At 37.5% G+C, this 20,986-nt stretch overlaps 1 protein-coding gene and 1 long non-coding RNA gene across 8 annotated transcripts in view; both read right to left on the bottom strand.

The window, feature by feature from the left end:
• Window positions 1-1,113: 1,113 nt before the first annotated feature.
• LOC135417630 (uncharacterized) lies at window positions 1,114-2,775 on the bottom strand. Its single transcript, XR_010432154.1, has 2 exons — window positions 1,703-2,775; window positions 1,114-1,394 (listed from the first exon to the last, which is right to left on the bottom strand). It is a non-coding gene; the product is annotated as an uncharacterized LOC135417630 (long non-coding RNA).
• Window positions 2,776-10,108: 7,333 nt separating this feature from the next.
• The window catches only part of KYNU (kynureninase), a 60,272-nt gene continuing 49,394 nt past the window's right edge, over window positions 10,109-20,986 (bottom strand). For 6 of the 7 annotated variants that reach the window (XM_064661633.1, XM_064661634.1, XM_064661631.1 and 3 more), the window contains 4 exons: window positions 16,794-16,846; window positions 15,226-15,311; window positions 11,397-11,627; window positions 10,109-10,434 (listed from right to left, as the gene is read on the bottom strand). In XM_064661633.1, coding sequence (XP_064517703.1) covers window positions 10,282-10,434; window positions 11,397-11,627; window positions 15,226-15,311; window positions 16,794-16,846 — 523 coding nt within the window. In that variant the 3' untranslated portion in view covers window positions 10,109-10,281. The remainder of the gene's footprint in view (window positions 10,435-11,396; window positions 11,628-15,225; window positions 15,312-16,793; window positions 16,847-20,986) is intronic. The other variant, XM_064661635.1, reaches the window with a different exon arrangement.

Genomic DNA, 20,986 nt, shown 5'->3' with positions numbered 1-20,986 from the left:
CAGTTTAATGTTGGCTACATGGGAGGAACATATGCACTGTGACTTGGGGTCTAAAGCCCAGAACACTCACATTTCAGGAGAAAAAATGATCTTACATTAAATCACTTACCAGCTGAGCTGCTAAAGTTTTGATAATAGATATACTTTACAAAGCAGCAGAGAATTTTAGGACAGAAGTCTCTGAACATTTACTTCATTTAGTTCATTTTGCCTCAAAATGATTTTTGGATTTAGGAATATTCATATCTAAGAAAATAACATAAATATTTTTTTGTTTTACCCTCATTATTTTTCAGGCTTATTTAATACAATATTTCACTGTTTAAACAAAAAAAAAAGTAGGACACTGAAGGTACTACTAGGTAAGAAAATTCTACATGAATCCAAATTGGTCCATTTTCGTCTCTTTCTCAGCTGTTTTTAGGGATCTTGACACTTATTTTAAAGGCCAGCCTTTCCTAGGGCTATTTTTAATAACTTAGAAAAGCCACTCCAACCCATTGTGTGGCCATACTGTACTAAAAAAAAGAGACAAACCCCCAGCATATGTTGATGCATTATGTAAAGACTTTCCTTGACAGGATTTAGTTACATGCAAGCTTGAAATGCAGTGTAAATGTATTTTCTGGAGTGCTAAAAGTACTACAATACCAAACTGCCAAAAAGGTGGTTTTACATCACACAATAAGGGACCTTAAAAAGATAAGAGAGTTGTGCACATTGGGAGACAGTATCTTGATCTATGTCCCCATGATCAAGGCAGAGTTACAAAAACAGCCAATGTTTTCACAGCAAAGGAAGACTGAATTTGCTGCCCTTAGTATAAAAGTGATCATCCAGCCAGTGTTGTTTCTACCTCTGTTAAAAGAGTTTCAGCTCCGTGGTGAATAATTTTTAGTGGAGAAAGTCCCAAGCCCCGTAAAATCCCACGCTGAGGATGAATAAAGGTAAGATTAAAAGAAGAAAGGTAAGATGTTCTGGAATATTTTTTCTTTTTGCTTCAGCCTTTGAGGAAGAAGAGTTTCATTTCTACAGTACCACACTCCCCATTCCCCCCCCCCAAAAAAAAGGTAAATGCAAGCATGCAGCCACACAAGGAACTCACAAAAACAATGTGGCCCCATCAAATCTATTGGAAATAAAAATTGCTGAAGTAGTTTCTTGTCTCTCCTGATAGAAGTTTTATCTGTGTGACAGGCTCTGCTCTTGCCCTGCTCACTCCCACGCTGCCATCACAGAGAGTGTCAGAACTGTCTGGGCAGAGGTGCCAGACAAAAGAAGTCAATAAATGCAAGAGAAAGTCAGATGCAGGATGTAAAACTCCTCTGCAGATGGACGAGGGTCCTCTCTTGTGTCCAGAAGCTTTCAGGGGAAACTGTACTGCCTAAAATGGACTGGGAAACAACAAAATAAGTCAGTTTATCAAAGACTTGAAGCAGTTAGTTGAATTAATTAGTTCAGTATGTCAGTTCCAATCGCTTCCTACGATTTTTTGTGCTCATGTAATACAAAAATACTTCAGTTTATGTACATGAGTTTAGTCTGCTGCCCTTTTGCACAGCTCCCTCCTTCTGACAGGCAATTGCTATTTTATATTCTCATATGATGTGGGAGATGTCAGGAAATCTTACAGGTTATTGGTGAATGGGGATATCCAGATCTAAGGGAAAGAAAAAAAAAAAGGAAGAAGAAAGAAACGTACCTGCAGTGTAACTATAGCCACAAGGCTAAGTATTAGATGTGTTGGCTGTTTGCACTTCTTGGAGGACAAATTCACATCAGCCACCTACAGAAAATTCGGAAGTCTTTGCTAAGAGCACTTCAACATATCTGTACAAATACATTTAATTTCAGCTTACTCCAAGCAGAAAATAGAAAACTGATAACCCTCATTCTATAGCTTTTGAGCTTGTTCCAGTTTTTCAGTTCCTTTTAATCTCTGTAGTCTGTGGTCTCATAGACTTCCTTCTCCCTTTTTTCTCAACACCACTCCGTCCTCCTCTTTGCTCTGGATCATATTGGTAATCTTCCTTTTTTTTTGAGCCCTGTTTTATTTTATATCTGTCAAAATTAATAGAGACTCTCCTAAAGCAGGTGCACAGCCCTGTCCTACTCCAATGTTGCAGTTACCTACGGAGGTTACCATGGAAGGATCCCCTTTAGGCTACAATAGAGGTGCCTAGAGCTGTGCTTTACAGCATTTCCACTCTTGAATGATGGGGAGGGGGCCGTTTAGCAAAATTATTACAACATTAATTCCTTCTCAGCCAGAATTAGACCTTCTGAGCTGTGAGAAATGTTCTTTTAGGTCCTTTATTTCTGTAAGTCCTGAGAAGCTCTGCAGCAGGGTAAAGTGTATCCTCAGCAGTTAAAAAGGAAAACGGTATTTAGAGTCAGGGAATATATTTAGGAGTGTTTAATATTTAGGAAAGAGTAAGACAGGGAGTCTCTAGTGCAGCCTCTCTGTGTTTATAAAGGCTCAATTAATTATAAACCCTTTAGTCCATCTCCCCACCTGTGTTATCAATTCACCTTTATTTCAAGCTCCAGTCATCATGACCCTTCTAATTCTTCAGAGCAAAAAAAGCATTAAACATTAGGCCTGTTGGGAAAAATACTCTCCATGAGGTTTTTTAATCCTGGTTTATTCTTCCCTTGTAACAGGGTCTGCAAAACCAACTTGCACTCATTATTTCTTCACAGAGCCAAGAGTTCTTTTTGATAACCTTTAATGACAGTGCGATGGAGGCAACAGCCCTTCTCCCCTTGTGCACGAGCTTGCAAATCTAAAATAGGACCTCAATGAAAAAAAATTTAAATATTATAACTCCATAGTATATGTCATTATGATATTGAATGCAAAGCAGCTGTTCCTGACAGATTTGGCATATAACAGGGGTAAAGCAATTTTACAGAAATCATTATGTTCATTATATTGAATTAATAGATTAGAATTAGTCGACGATGTTTTGTAAGACCATCTTCTCCATAGAGCCCTTTATCTTTATATTCTAAGAGGGTTTTTTTTTTTTCTCCTCAATATTCTGTGCAAAGAGGACATAAATGCCCTGATCACTTGGAGCATAAGCCCCTAAATTCGTGGCTGTTGAGCCTCTTCCAATATAAGCATCTGAAGAAAAGGTACTTAAGGGAAATAGAAAATGACATCATTTTTCCCCTCATCTTTTGAAGAATGATTTTTTTTTTCTTCCCATCCTACAGGAACAGATTCTGGACTAATTTTTCCTACTAAAGGCTTTAAAGTCTAAAATTCATCAAACATCTTGTCCTCAGAGACAATGTCATCCAAGTTCAAAGGATCTGTAGCCCTGCAAAGCTGATGTCTTATTTCAGAGCTAACGCCTTTGTTTTCATTGAATGTTTGATTTCATCAAATTAAACCACTTCTTACACTTTCTATAAATGTGATAAGAAAAAAAAATTAAAGACAGAACCAAACCTCTTGATTCTCTGGAGAAGAGCACACATATACATACATATAGATGTACATCTATATCATATTCATTAAATTGGTATGTTTTTCTGTCTAATATTTTTTCAGGACAGAAATATATATTATGAGGGTTTTCACATGTTTTTGAAGAAACTTTGAATTGAACATAGTAGTCTTACAAGGCATTTGTTTTAATGAATATCATTATAATTAAGAGCATGCTTTTCATAATTAAATACAAAAAGAACTTTTTTCAAGTAAAGTCTGGGTCTGATTACTGATGGAGCAACTTCAAGATCTTTTTTAATGAAGCATTTCAATATTCATTCAGAAAAATGTCAGGATAACAGACTTTAGCATGGAATTTTGGTGATTCATACTTTTTTCTGGTATTTTATCACTTCAGTTTTAATACCCAATTAAGCAAGGAAGTTTGAATAAAATAAGAATACTAATGAAAATCAAGCAGTCATATGCTGCATCATACGTCCACAGAATTTAGGATATTCCAAAAATTGACACATGGCATTATCCTTCATCCATATCTGATACAGAGCAATATAGAATCTTTTTCATTTGTTAGTTAAATTTGAAAAGCTGAGAGGAATTTCATTTTCAAAATTTGTTGTAGTTATCACTGCTGCTTTAATGCAGAAGAAATTTACCTTCTCTAATTCAAGTTCTTTCAACAACAAACGAAACTTAAATATTATAACGAGGTTTATAAATTCTTTAAATTAGTCTGCCCCTGAACTATATTGAAACCAGAAGTCATAAACAACAATTAGGGAAATAGCTTAGTGGTGGACTTGGTAGCATGAGGTTTATGGCTGGACTCAATGACCTTAAAGGTCTTTTCCAACCTAAACGATTCTATGATTCTATAACAAATGGGATTTTCACATCACTTTAAGAGTAAAAATCCACTATTTTTCTGGAAACCTGGAAGAATACCACCACAGGTACCGTATTGTTCCTGAAAAATCAGTTGATAGAGGCCTTTCCATTATTAAGCCAAAGTTTTCCCCTCTCTTTCTTTACACATAACTTAAGAGCCTTGCACTCAGAGGTTATACCTTTCATAGCTGTCACATCAAAACTGTGTTTGCAGTCTCAGTGATACAGAAACACACCTGTGGCATCAGGAAAAAAAAGAAAAAGGCACTTTCAGGGGCAATTAAGAGAACCCAGAAGCAAATGAATATGGACTTTCAGTCACCATTTCTCCGATGAGACCCTGTTTTTCTCCAAGTAGCAGTAATATAAGAAAGTCTAGAAGCATCCTTAAAAAGGAAGGTCCACATATTCAGAAGTTACCAAGTTGCAAGGTGTTTTCTATTTAAGAAGGTAAGAATTGGCAGAATCTGTTGCTTCTTGACCACCATGGTTTAAATTAAATATCGCATACAAGAGCATCTGAGCATTTAACACACACTTTCAACTAAGACATTAAAACTCCTTCTATGTCCTCCCTGAAGGATGAATATTTCTGAATATTTCCTTTCACCTGCAAGGTAGAAAATAAAATAAAACAATCATTTGAAAGAAACCTGGTGTCAGTATGCCTGGCATACCTTATTTCTGAGATAGAAAACACAGGCAAGAAAATTAAGGGAATGTTTCTATTGAGATTCATTAATGACATTTGAAAGTTCCTAGTCCTTAATGCCTTGTGCCAATGCTAACTTTGCAGATGTCCACTCCCAACTACCCTTGCAACATCCACCTCACACCAGGCCTTGTCCTGGATGGTAAACTGAGGCACCAGGAAAATACTTGAAGTAGCAAAGTTGCAAGTTGAATTCATGAAGCTCAATTCAGCCTGTATTGCCAAAACTATATGGCAACCCCCATCATACACAACTTCATATTTGTGCTTTGTACAAGGAAGATACAACTGTCATTCACATTTATTTCAGATGAAGGGGTTTCAGTGCTCTTTGCCCCCATGCTCACTTCAGAAGCCTGTATAAAACTTCCCCCACATGGGAATCATTTTGAACGTATTAAATAATGATTTTTCTATGTCTCTCCCACTTTGATGTAGCCTCCTAGGAGAAAGAACTATCCTGGATATACCACTTGGTCATGTTTTAACAATTTGAGGTTTGCTTCAAAATTCTTCAATAAAATGTAAGTTAAAAAAAAAAAAAGCTCCAGCACTTAGCTCAGTTGATAAGAGGCCCTGTCCCCCCACAAATTATAATGTAGCAAGTTTTTGAACATATACTTTAAATTCACGATTCGTTTCCTATTTTTAAAGCTATTTTTTTATCATTTGATTAATTGCTTAAAACTGTACACAAAGATAAAGGGAACTTTGAAATTCATACCTTGGAGTATTAACATGTACTCAGGACTAGATGTAAATGTCAGAGAGAAAAAGATCTAATGAACTCTTTATTGGTGAAATACAGTATTGTAGCTGCCTAGAATTTTAAATGGCTTCTAGTCAGCTCCAAAGCAAAGTAACTACAGAAGTTTACTTACAGCATGGACTCTCATTCAGCATTTCCAATATCTTCTTCTAGGGTAGATGGAAGCCATTTGTTTTGCTAGAAGTTGCAGCTACTTCATTTTGTTGAAGTTTAGTGGATCCTTTTAACATTAAAAAATGTCCAGAAAAAAAAATAATAATGAAAAAAAAAATTGCAACCACAGAAAAATTTTCCTGTCTAGAAAATTACATGACCATAAGTTTTCCTTTCCCCTGATGCCTTCTCTGCCATAATAATGGCTTCAGAATTTAAATCCTTTGCTGCTATTGTGACTTCAAAGCCTTAAAACTGCAATTGAATGAAGTAGTTCATCTGTCATTATTCAAATATGAAGCAATTATGATGAAATAAAGATAGAATTCCATTGAGAAATACCCCAATCAATTCTCACTTATATTTAACTAGAAACATAAAACGATGCTTAGAAGAGTAAGTTTAGGTAATAAAAACTCAGCATATAAAAAGTATGAATTACTGATCTATAACTTACTCATTTCTGAATAAGCTGTCTAAATATATTTCACAAATATTGACAAAAGTTTAAGCTTACGAAGCAAAACTGTCTCTCAGCTGGTTGTGGAGAGTGAGTGGCTTTTCAGAAATGCATTTTCACTAGTTTGTGGACCCCAAGGTTCAGATGGGAACCTGCAGAGGTTTTGAGGGGTCTCTGAGCGGGTCAACTCCATTTGAAAGGTGTCAGATCACGACATGCTAATTGCATCTGAAAAGAGGGGGGTTTATAGGTGAGTACCTGAAATAACACACCTACCTCAGCCATGTCTTCATTATAGCACTGAACATGGCAGTGCCGGGTTGATGGTTGGACTCAATGATCATTTATAACCTCAACGATTCTATGACTCAGGGAAAGGCATTAAAATAAAATATTGCTGTCACTGCTTTGATATCTACACATCCTGCCGGGCCCTGATATGGATTTAGCCCTAAATGCTTGTTTTCACCTTTGTGAATCCAACTGAGGCCCCTTCTGTACCCCAGAATTCCACAGAGAATTCCCACCTGTACCCAGTTGTATTTGGGAATATATAACACAGATTAAAAAGTTATTTTTTTTTTTTTTATTATCTTTCAACCTTGCTTTCTCCTTTCATCTTTCTTGCTTGATCTACCCATGTTTACTAGTTTGCTGGTAAAAGGTGGATTCTGTAGCAGTCAAACCAAGGACTCCCAGAGTTTTGGGTCTTAAGCTCTTCAAATAGGTCTCATCCTTCCCATTTTCAATCATGTCACAAAAACAGATGAGAAGAGCACTGCATGTCATGCCTTTTTCTTCGCTCATATTGTTCTTTTGGAAAACAAACCCATCCTTCTCTGCTTATGAGAGAGGACTCTGCCTTCTCTTTTGCCTTCCTGTGGCAAAACAGGGTTAAAAATGCACAAATAGTATATTCCCCTCATTTTCCACAGTTGCTTAAGAGCTCTGTACAGTTTTAAATTCTGTCGTGCTGAAAAAAGATCACACAAAGATCACACATAAAACAAGGCATCTACATATTCACATTTATCTTCCTTCATTTTGTAGGCATTTTATCACTCTACCTGGGTATCAATCTTCTGTCATCTACAGACACTCATGTCTTGCAGTTCAGTTTGAAAAATGTAATTTCTTTAGACAATCCAGGAACGAAATGTTATCACAATTAAAAAGCAGTGATATTTAATATTGAATTTTAAATAAGTGATGTAACTGGTAAGAAGCATTTGGGGTATATACAATTAATTATTTCACAAATAATTATACATGATATTACTCTAAATGTGAAAACTTAAAGCATTTGAAAAAGCAGACTGTAATATTCTTCTTTTTTTTTTTCTGCAGAAGCTCTTTCACTTGATATTCTTTTGCTAAATAATATGTAAAATACTGACACCTAATGTTAACTTTCAGTATTATTCATTTTGCAAAACTTTTACTTCCAAGTAGGGAAAGCCCATGTGAAACTGGTGCTTATGCTGCAATTTTGTTTCAGTAATATGCAATGTAGCCTTTTCTCACTTTTTGGAAATAATACTCTGAATTTGTACATGTCCCTGTAAAAGCCAGGAGCTTTCAGGTTTGTCTTTACAGCTCACAGGTAAAAAAGAGAGAGTAACTCAGGAAAGTTGAAATAAGTGAGGTTTTGCACAATGAATTTAAGTAAATTCATCAAATGAAAGACAAATACTTTTTTTTAAAGTCAGCATTTTTACTTGTAGCCTGAAATTATACTAAAAGACAAAATACTATTAAACATTTATTAATAATCCCTTAGTCTTTGAAATCTAAAGTATATTCGGTACTTTATCTGCCCTATTTGGTTCACTTTCCTCAACCAGAGACACAAGACATTGTTTTCACAGTTTGTGGATTAAATGCAGATGCCAAACTTCACAAATTTCACCATTTATCTCCCTGTAACTGCCAAGACAGCAAGTCCAAAACCTGAGGTCTGGCTGCTGTTTAGAAAGAGATTTTGACATTCTTCCTCCTCTTGTGTTTGTCACACAATAAGGTTCAGCTGATAACAGAATAAGATATTTTACAGCATGACCTAGATCCATCCTATATCTGGATTTATATTAACCTTGCCTAACTTTATAGGGAAGACATAAGTGACTGCCAGCCAGAGCTGTACAGCAGCACAAGTGCTTCAAAGGCACTGACACTGAATTTAAAACCCTTTCCAACACTGTGGACCATCAGAGTTTTATGTTCAGTGCTTTTTTTCAGCAAGAGTTGCTTTATGGAGAACAGTCCTTTTCTAGGATCGTGTCACCTGACAGATAAAGCAGCTGAGCTGCAGGTATAAGTATAAAAATAAACCCGTGAAAACACAGATACCTGGACTGCAACACACGCATCCAGTCTCAGCTGAGCTAAAGAACAATGGAGTAGTCTTCACCACCCCCCAAATCCCTTCTCACCCTTGAAGTAGAATAAAAAGAAATATAATAGAATCCTAGAGAAGTTTGGCTTGGAAGGGTCTTTTAAAGGTCATCTATTCCAACCTCCCTGCCATGGACAGGAATATCTTCACCTAGATCAGGTTGCTCAGAGCCCCAACCAACCTGGCCTTAAATGTACCCAGGGATGTGGCATCCACCAGCTCTGGGCAACCTGTTCCAGTGTTTTAACACCCTCATTGTAAAATAATGCTTTCTTATGGTTTTAAACTCCCCTTCAGTTTAAAACCATCACCTCTTATCCCATCACATCAGGCCCTGATGAAAAGTTTGTTCCCAACTTTCTTGTAGGCCCTCTTCAGGTAGTGAAAGTACAATCAGAAGTAATTTTCTAAGTGTATCATACCAAAAATCAGACACATTGAATGTCATCAGAAAGTTCTACTTGATTCTTGAAAAAGGGTATGTGAATAGTACAGGGCTATAGGGGCTTAGTTGCCATTTATGCCCAGATGTTATTTATGTCTTGAAACCACTTGGATAATGTGTTGGTGAAATATAAGCAGTTTTTCTACATTGCTTTTAGCTGCCTGGTGCAAATCTCTGCAAAAAATTTGTGCCACACAGTAAGTTAACAATGAGACATTTTGCTGCTGCTGAAAGGGTTGAGAGTTCATTTTGCCTAATCCAAATTAAATCCTGTTAAAACTGCAGAGAGTGTTCATAGAGTCCTTCACTCTGCTTTACACGAATCTACAGCTGTTCTCAGCTTTCTCAAGCCCATTATCCCCAAGATGACTACCTAGAAAGATCAACTGCTTTGGTTTAGCCAACTGTATCACACCAAAAAATGTATCTGCGGTGTAAATTTATTTTACAATTAAAAAATTAATAAAACCAGAATTTCAAAATATTGGGCCCTTTGAAAGATCTGGTGTGCAGCAGTTAAAAGTTTTGAAACAACTAATTGTTCAACTTTTACTTTTCAAGTATACCCTGTGCTTTAAATAGAATTACTAAATTAAAAATGTAAATTGGACTGTATCTTTTAGCAGTTGGTGATTTGTCTATTTTCCACATTTTATTATGTATCATTTTTATAATAAAGAAGGGATTTTTTTTCATTCCTGTTCTACTTGATAGCAATTCTGCCATGCTTCTCAAAGCTAATGTAATAAAACTACATAAAATGTTCAAGAAAAGCCCCATTAAAATATACAAAGCATACTAATTCATGGAGTCAAAGTCAAAGCAGAGTGGAAATATGAGCTTTAATAAAACTATGTCTGTTGTAAATAACTATTCAAGCACAGTCATTTTTTTGCAAATTGCATGGGATATAGCTCAGTCTACTCGAAGCAAAGAATCGCTCAGCAGAATAAATGCATCTTGGTCAGAAAGAGATTAAAAGATACAGCTGAGCCATCAATAAGAAGCAGATAGTGCAGTATTATTTGCTGTTTGTTTTGAAGATGTAATTGCAGATCCCAGGATTTCAATAAATCTGTGCACATCACGGAAAGAATTGTAGAGAGGAACTGGGGCAACGCGGAGAGCATTTGGTTCTCGCATGTCACACTGCAAAACAGAGGGGGAACATTCAGTAAATTCAGGTCACTTCATGTTTATCTGTCAGACTATATTTTCAAATGCCGTGCTTGTCTTTAAGGAAGGATGACTGGACTGACAAGGAGACGCATGTAAATACCTTTGGATCCTCAAAGAACTATGGTGAGGAGCATCATTGCGAAAAACATAGTGAAAAGAGTAATGCATTGCCTAAAAATGGATGCCAAGCTCAAGATGGGTAGGACTTTAGAAGTGCTATTTAGGGCTCCAAACCAGCTGTGGATGCCCAAAATTCACTTTAGTGCCTCTAACAACCTACAGTTGACGAGGCACAAGGGTGACAAAAAAAAAACAACACAAAAACCCCACATTCCAATAGGATAGAGAGTGTTGTACTACAGGTACAACTAATATCACAAGGCTGGCAGTACTTTTTTTCCCTCTCTGTGTGAATTTGAACATTTTCCTGAATGTAATAATCCCTCATATTTGAAACATATTGCTGCATTGCAAAGACAAGCCAATAATGTGAGGCCTTGTGCCCTCTTAAAAGCAGCAGTTCCTGGAATTCCCTGGCAGTACCAAAACAGCAGCACACTTAGCCTAGAAGAGCTGCCCTTTGGGGAGACAAGTCACCAGCAGAAATAAAACTGATGTCTCATTTATATGGCATTACACTATCAGCCTCACCTTCCAGCACATCTAAGTCACCCAATGTATGGCCTTAAATTTAACTTATATTCTTTTGGAGAAGTGCTCCGTGGTAATCATTCCATTACATGGCAGTGCCATTCAGTGGTTTCTTTTTCTAAGTGCACAATTAAAGATTGAAGATGTAAGAAATTTTCATCAGTCCTAGTGTTTTTTTTTTCTCTTATATGAGACTATATTTAAATAAAATAAAATTATCACTTTTTTATGGTATAGGCTCACAAAGCAATGCATAAGAAGATGAAGTTTGATTTACTCACTGCTACTCCTCTCTTCTCCAACTCTTTAAACACAGATTTGATGGGAAGGGAAAACGATAGAGTGAGTTGACATCCTCTTTCCTCAATCCGAGATGGTGTGATAATTTTTACAAAGGGCTTCTCTGGGTTTGTTTTATCCTCGCTGTAGTAATGTTTTATCAGGTATTCCAAGTAGCCGGTGAGTAGAATGGATTTCCTTCTCAATGCCTTCATCGTAGTTTGACTAAAAACCTACAATGATTTGAAATGACTGGAATGAGAATGTGTTGCTACAGAAAAAGGAAAGGATATAAAGAAGACTAAAAGGGTGGCACATTTCTCCATACATTATCACTGGAATCCAGCAGTAATATCAGATAGATATTATACATAAACGTGGCAGAGTTGGGCTTTTGAAAACACAAGGTAATGTTATGCTTTAGATAATGAAAGACATTTGTGTCTACTGTTGAAAGTTCTCATACACATCTATCCCTGCATAACTGAACTTGCACACAAAGCCAGTTTGCTAAGAGAGCGTTCATCTGCATATCTGAAGAGGATCCATAAATTCCCTATAGATGCTACACTGCTGCACAAAACTCAAAATCACATGAAGGTTTCTCCATGTATGTACCTCTAGTACAAAGCTTCTCGCTCTCCACAACTGCCTGACAGGAGGGTGTAGACAGGTGTGGGTCAGTCTCTTCTCCCAGGTAACAAGTGATAGGAAAAGAGGAAATGGCCTCAAGGTGCACCAGGGGAGATTTAGTTTGGATATTATGAAAAATTTCTTAATTCAAAGTGTTCTTGAGCGTTGGAACAGGCTGTCCAGGGAAGTGGTGGAATTACTGTCCTTGGAATTGTTCAAAAGGCACATAGATGTGGCACTTGAGGATGTGGTTTACTGGTGGGCCTGGCAGTGCTGAGTCAAAGGCTGGACTCGATGATCTTAGAGGTCTTTTCCAAAGTAAATGATTCTGTGATTCTACTAACAAAATCCAGGGGCTGAGACTGAAACATCATGACTGGTCTACAAATTCTTTCCTTTAAAAGCTCAAAATTTCTACTAACATACTAGCTTTACTGCTTTAAGTCCTGTAGAGGCTCTCCCTCTAGTCCACATGAAGAAAAAATATTCACTAAATTCTTGTTTAATAACTGTGCTCTGACACAGCTGCAAGAACTGGTGAGTTTCGGAAACTCAAAATATCATGAGACCTGCAGAAATGACTGCCTGAAAATGGCAGTGCTATTTTGCCACACAAACAAGAACAATGTGACAGAGGAGTTTGGAAGCAAAAGACAAGACAGCTTCTGCTTTTGCTCCGGAAAGGCTCCGTTACAGGGAATAATGAAATAGGTGACTCCAGAAACAATCTACCCACGCCTTCCTCAAACCCTCTCTTTTCTTTTTCCCATGGAAGTAGCTTCAGGGAAGCATGACAAGACATAGATATGCAAGTACCCAACAGCCACTTCAGATCACATCCTGGCACATCAATGCAATATTGCTTCTCATGGACAGTTATCCCTCCACCAATTGCTGCTGGAAAATCAGAGGCAAGGCAGATATCCTGGATGAAAATCCATGATCTTCACTCTCAAGAAGTCACTGTTCCAGACTGGAGGAGTAACTATTTTAAGATTACTTATATCATAATCTGGAAGAGCACGTACAGAGGTACCTGAGAAATCCCACTCAAAATACAACAAACTCTGGTTTCCAACAGCCTCTGGAAATCATTCTTTTGTAGAATATCCCAAGTCTCACTCCCTGATGATTTCACAACCACTAGATGCTGCACAAAACCAAAAGCCCCTGCATGTGTTTTCTGTGAAATGGAATAAGGATGCTGTAAGACAGAATTTGCAAGGAAATGAACGTGACAGGGACCAGAGCCACCAGCACTCAGCACTTGCACAGGTCAACAAAAACCTAGAGGTGCTTCCCTCACCACCCAGGCAGACAGAAAGCACACAGCACTGTTCAGCACATAATGGAGGGAAAACAGAGACCTGCCTCCTATTCCTCCAGGATTTGCAGCAGTATGAAGGATGGATCTCCTCAGGCTGCATGCAAAAATCTGTTTCCACAGGCTTTGAGCAAGGAATATTTGGTCTCCTGGGTGAAATTTTTTGAAAAAGGTCTTTTAAATGTGGCTGTAGAGCACTCCCCCTTTTTCCATAACAGGGAGCAGCTACTGCCATAACAGTCACTTTAAGCATTATTGAGGAATAACATCCATTAACACTTGCAGTTTTCATTGTTTCCATTGGAAACACTGCCTTCTGTTTAATGTGTCCCAGTGAAGGTGGCATGCAATTTCACTAGCCATCTCTTGCCAGACATGAAAACTATTTTGTTTCCCACTGTATTAGAGCAATTAGCACTGGGAAATCCTGGCTGTGCCAAAAGGTAATGTGGGCATGGAAAGGGGAGGCGATGGAAACTGCTCAGCCCTCATTGTTCGAGGCTCCCTGCAGTGGGCTAAATGACACCAGCCCACACAAACCAGAACACTGACAATCTGGGTCATAGCAGAATAGCTTTCAGCTTATCTCAAAGGTCACATAAAGTTTAAAACAATATATTGGATGTTTAAGGACTAACAAAACAAATTGTCAGGCGGAACAAGAAGCATTGCTGTGCCCTTTGCAGTCCTTCAGCGTTGCATGTAAGATGAAGAGAGCATAACTGGCAATTTTCTGACTTTGTTTGCTTAAGATACTGGTTTTTTGGTAAATAAAGAAGAGAGACATACAGTGCATGGACACTGTTCTTTGTTCCAGCATCAGATTTGTTGTTCCACTAATATTAATGGAATGCTAAGCAGAAATATATTTCACCCGTTTCTGCTGGTGGCAAAAACTTGCTCACCAAAGGCTGGCTTGAAAAGCAGCTTAGGGATAATTTAATACAGCAGAATATTTAGCATATAGTTTGTTAATATGAGTTAAACCATCTTTTTCAGCCACAAAGACCCAGAGTCCTGATTTCAGGGGTGAACCATCTGTAAGGGAAATGCTGGTACATCTCGATATGAAACACATCATCATGTAAGGTGTTGGGAGTACAACTCCATGCCTTCAAAAAGGGATGAATTGCGCTCTCCAAAGTTGACCACAGGCTTTCAGCACGTGGATCACACATTTACAGAAAGGAAGGATTATCTTTGTGTGGCAGAACTGCCCTTCCCAATGCCATGGTCTCCGCAATTCATACAGAGATAGGACAGAGATGGGGCTCTGCTCCTTCGGCCACCAGAAAACAAATGAAGAGACGAAAGAAAAAACATTCTGGAGCTATGCCACACATAAACTCCCCTTTTAGGAAGCATTCATAGACAGCTTCTGTCTTTTCTGTTTGTAACCAAAGGGACAACAGCAGAGGACAGGTTCCCTAAGCCAATGGTTCAATGTAGACTCCAGAACATCCACTTCTTTCATAAAGGAATTACGTATACTTTGCTCAGGAATTATATGTAAAAGCAACCCTGGATGCAACTTTTCAGAGTTATGTGATTCCTTTTTAGGAAGGTCTTGGACAGCATCCTTTGTGTGAGTTCCACTGAAGCAAACCTGAATATCTCTATTGGACAGCTCTGCTGTTCGTACTGAGCCCCTAAATTTAAGTGGGAAAAGCCCAGTGTAGTCACTGGGTCCAACAGCAAAGTCTGTGAGAACAGTGAAGGGATGAGTATATTCATTACAGGCCTTGGTGTCTCAGGGTTGTGGGGTTATTTTGTTTGCTGAAGATTTCTTTGAGGCAGACAGCAATAATACATGTAACATTCATTAAACATTTTTATACTCTTAAATTGAAGCTCAAAGTAAAGCAATTACTTACCTCTAAACTGGCGTGCAGAGCACAGACCAGTAAAATTGGAGGATTTGATAACCGAAATCCATTAATTCCTTCACTTAGTTGTAATTCTGGAAAATGAATAACTTATATTAGTGTTTTTGATTTCTTCCTTTTAATGGATTGGACCTTATCTTGAAGTCTGTCCTCACGCAATAAAATATTTCCCTAATGTGGCCTGTAGGAATCGGTCATTAAAAGCAAATAGTAATCTATTCCCAGCTAATACTTTTAACTTCGAGAAAAGCCCAATTTTATCCAGCAGAAGACCTCATTAGCAGCTTCAGGGGAACCAGAGGACTGCAATTAATTTGTTTAAATGGTGTGTGTTAAAACCACCTTTACACTTGAATCTCTTTTAATGCTGGCACAAAGCAGAGAAATTCCAAGTCAGCAGCGGCGCCGCTCACGCGGAGCCGGGAATCACGTTCCTTAACTTTATTAAACTGACGAGACACATGGGAGGCTGCATATGCAGCTAAGTGTAGCTTCAGGCCACGTAGGGAAGTTGCCCAGACTTTGGGCTGTGAAATTTTCACGAAATCTCTTTAATAAATCTACAAAGCCTCGCTGTAAGTTCCGTGTCACCGTCTATATTTCATGCTCCAGCACCAGAGCAAGAGGATGCGGCGGAAGAGATGCTCTTCACGCACAGCAGACTGGCTAATTTTATAATGCCCAACTTTCCCCTACAAACTGCTCATGGAAATGAATAAACAACGTTTTCTTCCTTCTAACAGTGTTTCAAGGCAATTTGTGTCTCCTGCTGGCTTTCCATAGTGCCACTCTCTTGCATTTGGTCAGGAAACAAAGAGCAGACTGAGGCTATTAGGGAGGTGTTCTCCAGCCAAAGCCACATCAACAGGCGCTGCCACAGAAAATTAAAAATATATTAAAAACGAAACAACCAATCAAACCAAAAAGCTCCTTTCTCATCCTGAACCCCCAGGATATTCTCTCTGCCATACTTTAAACTGGAGCTGATCAGTCTAGCTGTCAGATTTGGAAAGGAGTCCTCATTTTGTATTGGGACAATAAATACTTGACTATTTCAGAGCAGGTTTTGCCTTATAATCCATCCTCCCCTAGTGCAAGAAATTTGGAGATGCTGAAACCTTAGTGGTATTTCGTGACTTATGTCAGGTTGCCTTACCTTTATTTATGTGATTTCTTGTTAATTCCAGTGGAACTAATCCTGAAGTAAGATATTACCCAAGTGAATGATAGCAGATCCTCGCTCCTCAGGGACTTATGAATTTAATTCACTGAGATACTTTGAAAGTTTCATCCATATTCTATATCTGCATTTTGAAGGTATTTCAGCAAAATGTCTAAAAGCAGACAGTCAGACCCATATGCCCACACATAAATTTATTCCAACATTTATTTTAACTCCATTGCATTACATGTTTTGGGTGAGTTTAGCTTAATGCCTTTAACACAAGTGAGGAAATGCAAAGCTCTGTCCTTTCTCCTCAAGCTACTACGAAAGTAGAGCTGGTTAGATATAAATACACTAAATAAGGTAAAATTGGAAGGGTAAAAGTACATACTGTTTTCCATGAGGAATCTTGTTTTGAAGTCGTGACCCCACCAGCCGATTAGCCTTAGATTTTACAAAGAAAGTAAGTTAATAGAAATCTTGGTATAATATCTTTTAATTTAGTTTGAGAGCTAAGAGCAGTATAAAATTAAGAAATATATACATTTCCAACAATACATTTTATTTCTAAAAATTACATTAAAATACAATAAATTCTATAAAGAAATGGTACTAAAAACTTACTATTTGGAAATGTCTCTTTTACTACTAATGATAAAACACACCACATCTTTCAATTAGCTATTGATTTTTAACAATATCCATTTTCCCTGAAATCATTTCACAAAACAAAAAATAGAACAGAAATATTTCCACTGTTTTCTCCCAAGGCATTAAATTCAACCCTCACCCTTAAATTTATTTTAATGAATATTGAAAGCTAAAAGGTATTATGAAATCTGACTTAGTTTCACCAAGAAAGGACTTTGTAATGAGCAGCAGGCAGACAACAGGACCTCAGAATGAGGATTGTGTGGGCATTGCCTTGTCTTTACTGTGAGACTTCAATGTGAATTCTGCACACACTTTTCTTCTCCTGAATTGACCTTATTAAAAAAAAGATTCTTTAAAATAAAAATCAATCCAATTTAATCCAATATTCCTTTTTTTAAGGTTATGCCCAGAAAAAAACCCCAAACAACTTTTTTGAAAATAATTTCCCTGAGCTTGTACATTAAGATGACACTACATTATTAACTCACATTTACTGAAAAATATACTCAAGGACATAGCTATTAACAGTTTTCCAAAGCAGCTGGATGCACTGGATCACCTACTGCCCAAGGCACAGCAGACCAAATCAATATTGCAAAATCAAGGAATCTCTCTCCATCTCCCTTGGGTTCTCTACTTCTTAACTCAGCCCACAGTAATACCAGTGACTAATATTGTCAGTTCTACTTGAGATTCCCCATGTATCAATGCTATTACAATATCAAGGAGTCACTATTGCAGACTCCTTCCTGAACTTCCAAGCTCTACAGGACTGGACATATTGGACACCATTTCTTCCAAGGTTTTGCTCAGTTTTCCCTATGCCAGCAGAGTTGTTAGGCATTAAGACTGGCAAGTGTTCAAAAGTTGTAATAGTAAAAAAAATCTACAAGTAAAACTCACAGTAGATCAGCATTCCTGGAAGTAAACAGGGAAAAGAAAGTCATGGCCCCTCAGTAAAGGAGGAACACTTTGCAGTTTGCCTAAAAGAGCTTAGCTCTGCAGAATTAAGACCATTTTCAAGTTAGAAACTTGTTATATGAACACTGCAGAGTGTAAAATAAAGTACTTCATATTTCTGTATAACAACACAGGTTTTATGTTTACTTCTATGAAAGGTTCTGAGCTGCATCCAAACAGAGTGTACACAGAAAAAGCACGTTTTTTTCTTTATTGCTGCATGATGTTTTTATTATTCTAAGACCCATGAAAATTAATAGTGCAATATACATTCTTTTCACGTGAGATATTATATTGCCAAAATGAATACACCCCAAATAAAGTGTAATGCAGCCTCTGCCCAAGTGACTCAGTCACTGATGCTTTGAATCATAAAAGATATTTCAGACATTTTATATGAACTCTATAATATATAGACAACATTGTAGAGAAAACCCTAAATATTCTATGTTACTGTAACATACTACTAAAGTCAATGGCACACACATTCCATGAATTCCAAAAGATTTAAAGAGAAAAAATCCACGGGAAAGATAACATTTGGACTATTACTCTGCAGCAAGGCAAAAACAGTTCTAAGTTTTTTGTGGACCACATCCTGAAGTGAAAGACAAAATAAATATCAATCAGACTGTGACCCAGGTCGAGCCTGATGAAAAGCACTCTGGTTGCATCGTGAATGCTCAAGACTCGCTAATTCTGAAATTGGCTTAAACCCAGGTCTCTGCTGCAGCACCACGTTTGCAACTTGGAAACTGAAATTTCAGAACTTTTCCAAACTGACAGAATGAAGGATTTTTTTAAAGACAGTTTTAGCTGTCTTGGCCTTTCCTACCAGAATTTGACAATTTGCTTTTTCTCTTCTTATTTTTTTTTTTCTTTTTGGCTGTTCTAGAACTTCAGAGGTGTCACTACAGGATGTGCACTTTGAGGCAGCTCTGGTCCTACACTCTCGTTGATCTAATGGTCCATATGGATGTCACGTTATTTGACATTTAAGCTGACAGGCTTCAAAGTGTGGAAATTAACAAAATCTTCACAAATTATAGCAATTTGCTGTTTACAATTTTCTGTGAAAATTTTGAAATGAAGGTTGCCACTGCTATGCCAAATTTCAACCTGTTATGATGGGAAAGAGCTAAGGTGTTAAACCCCAAACATAACGCTTTATAAATGCTCACTAAAAATAATAGGCAATAAAACTGCACATTAAGTTACTGCAGTAAAATTTCTTATTAAAGAGTTGTTATTCTGCATGCAAAGTGAACTGCAGTCACCATTTCAACTATCCCTGTTTCAAAAAAAAAAAAGCAACAAGATCTAAATTGATTTTGAATTCCAAAACTTTTTTTTTTTTTTTTTTGCAAAAATCATAGTGTGGAAAGCTCTGAAAAGCTTTATATGATGTGCTTGTGTTTAAAACCACCTTAAACATGTTAGTGATGAGTCTCTAGAGTCACATGCTTTTCACTGCAGACAAAACCCATTTCGGAAAGTCTGTTAAAAATCAGTGTCTAAGGAGAAAAGGGTTTAATTTTGCAAATGTTCCACTACAATTTTAAAAATGCAAATTTATCCAAACCAAGCCCTTGTTTTAACACAGCACTAATCAAAATTTCTATCCCAGTGATGAATGATTTGTGGTTGCAGCATCCTCCTGCCAGCCCCAGATACCTCCAGTAGCCTCCCAAAGCTGCTCAGCAGAGATGTCCTGGAACACCTTCACAGTGAACATCTCTCCATCCAAGAACAAAAACATACATGAAATACTTTGCAATCATGCCAAAAAAAGAGAGTAAATGAATGCTGAATTAGCTGTGGGTTTTTCTGCAAGGTGTGCATGCTCTTCTGTAAGAAAATAACTTTTAAATAGATAACTCCTTGTTTTAATTTATGCCTGAAATTAAACCCATGGTCATAGAATGGTTTGGGTTGGAAGGGTCCTTAAAAATCAGATCTTACCAACCCCCCTGCCATAGCCAGGGACAGCTTCCACATGATCAGGTTGCTCAGGGGCCCATCCAACCTTGCCTATGTCCTCATGATTTGATAACACTGAGACTTTCTTAGAGAATTCTGCAACTTTCCGGTCTTTGCACGGAACTAATTTTTACACTTGTCACATAAAATTTAAAGCAAACTGTTACCAGCTCAGTTTCATGAAAAAGGTAAGAATATAATGAAATATTGCTAAAAGGTTTTCAAATTCCCTATTTTTACATCAAAATGTTCTCTTATTTTACAAATCAGTGAACAAAGATTTGCCGGGTTGGAAAATGACTGCAAAAAGGAACAGTATCTTCTCATTCAGTCATGCCCTCTTTAAGGCCATTTACACCAGGGAACAATCCCTTCAATAAGTATTTTTATTTAGCCCATTTTCCTCCTTCGTATCCGTCTGCATTAGACTGAAGCACTGGTTGTTCATAGCTTGAGTCATCTAGTTTGTAGCCGCATTAATGATGCAGGAGTGCGGGATATAATGATCATGATGTATGTGCAGTGTAAACATCAAAGGAGATCCAGTTAAAGAACACAGGAAAAATACAAAAAAAATTCTTTTGACCTTTGCTTCGACGTTACAGATGATCATGCTACTCATTTATAATTTACAGCCTGAAGCAACATGGGTCTCATTTCCCTTCTCAGCAAGAAAAAAAATAAAGAAACTCTTGAGTAGTGATACAGAAAACAGGGAAATACCATTAATGTGGCCCAGCTTTTGCAATCCAGGGCAATGTGCTGGAAGTATACTGTCATTATATTGTGTGAGATAATAATTTCATGTCCACAAGAAGGCACATTGAAAAGCTACAGGAATGCAGTGTGAAATTAGTAATACTTGATATTGCATTTGCCAGCTTCACTGGGCATGGAACAGTTTGTCTCCTCTCCGTTATCAGGTCACAACGCGAGCTAGAAATTTCATAGTCATTATTTAGATTATATTAGTAGCATATACCAGCAAAG

This window comes from Pseudopipra pipra, chromosome 7 (genome assembly GCF_036250125.1).
Source record: "Pseudopipra pipra isolate bDixPip1 chromosome 7, bDixPip1.hap1, whole genome shotgun sequence".
Taxonomy (NCBI): Eukaryota; Metazoa; Chordata; class Aves; order Passeriformes; family Pipridae; genus Pseudopipra; species Pseudopipra pipra.
The sequence above is the reverse complement of the archived record's forward strand: the minus strand, read 5'-3'. Positions and strand labels throughout refer to the sequence as shown.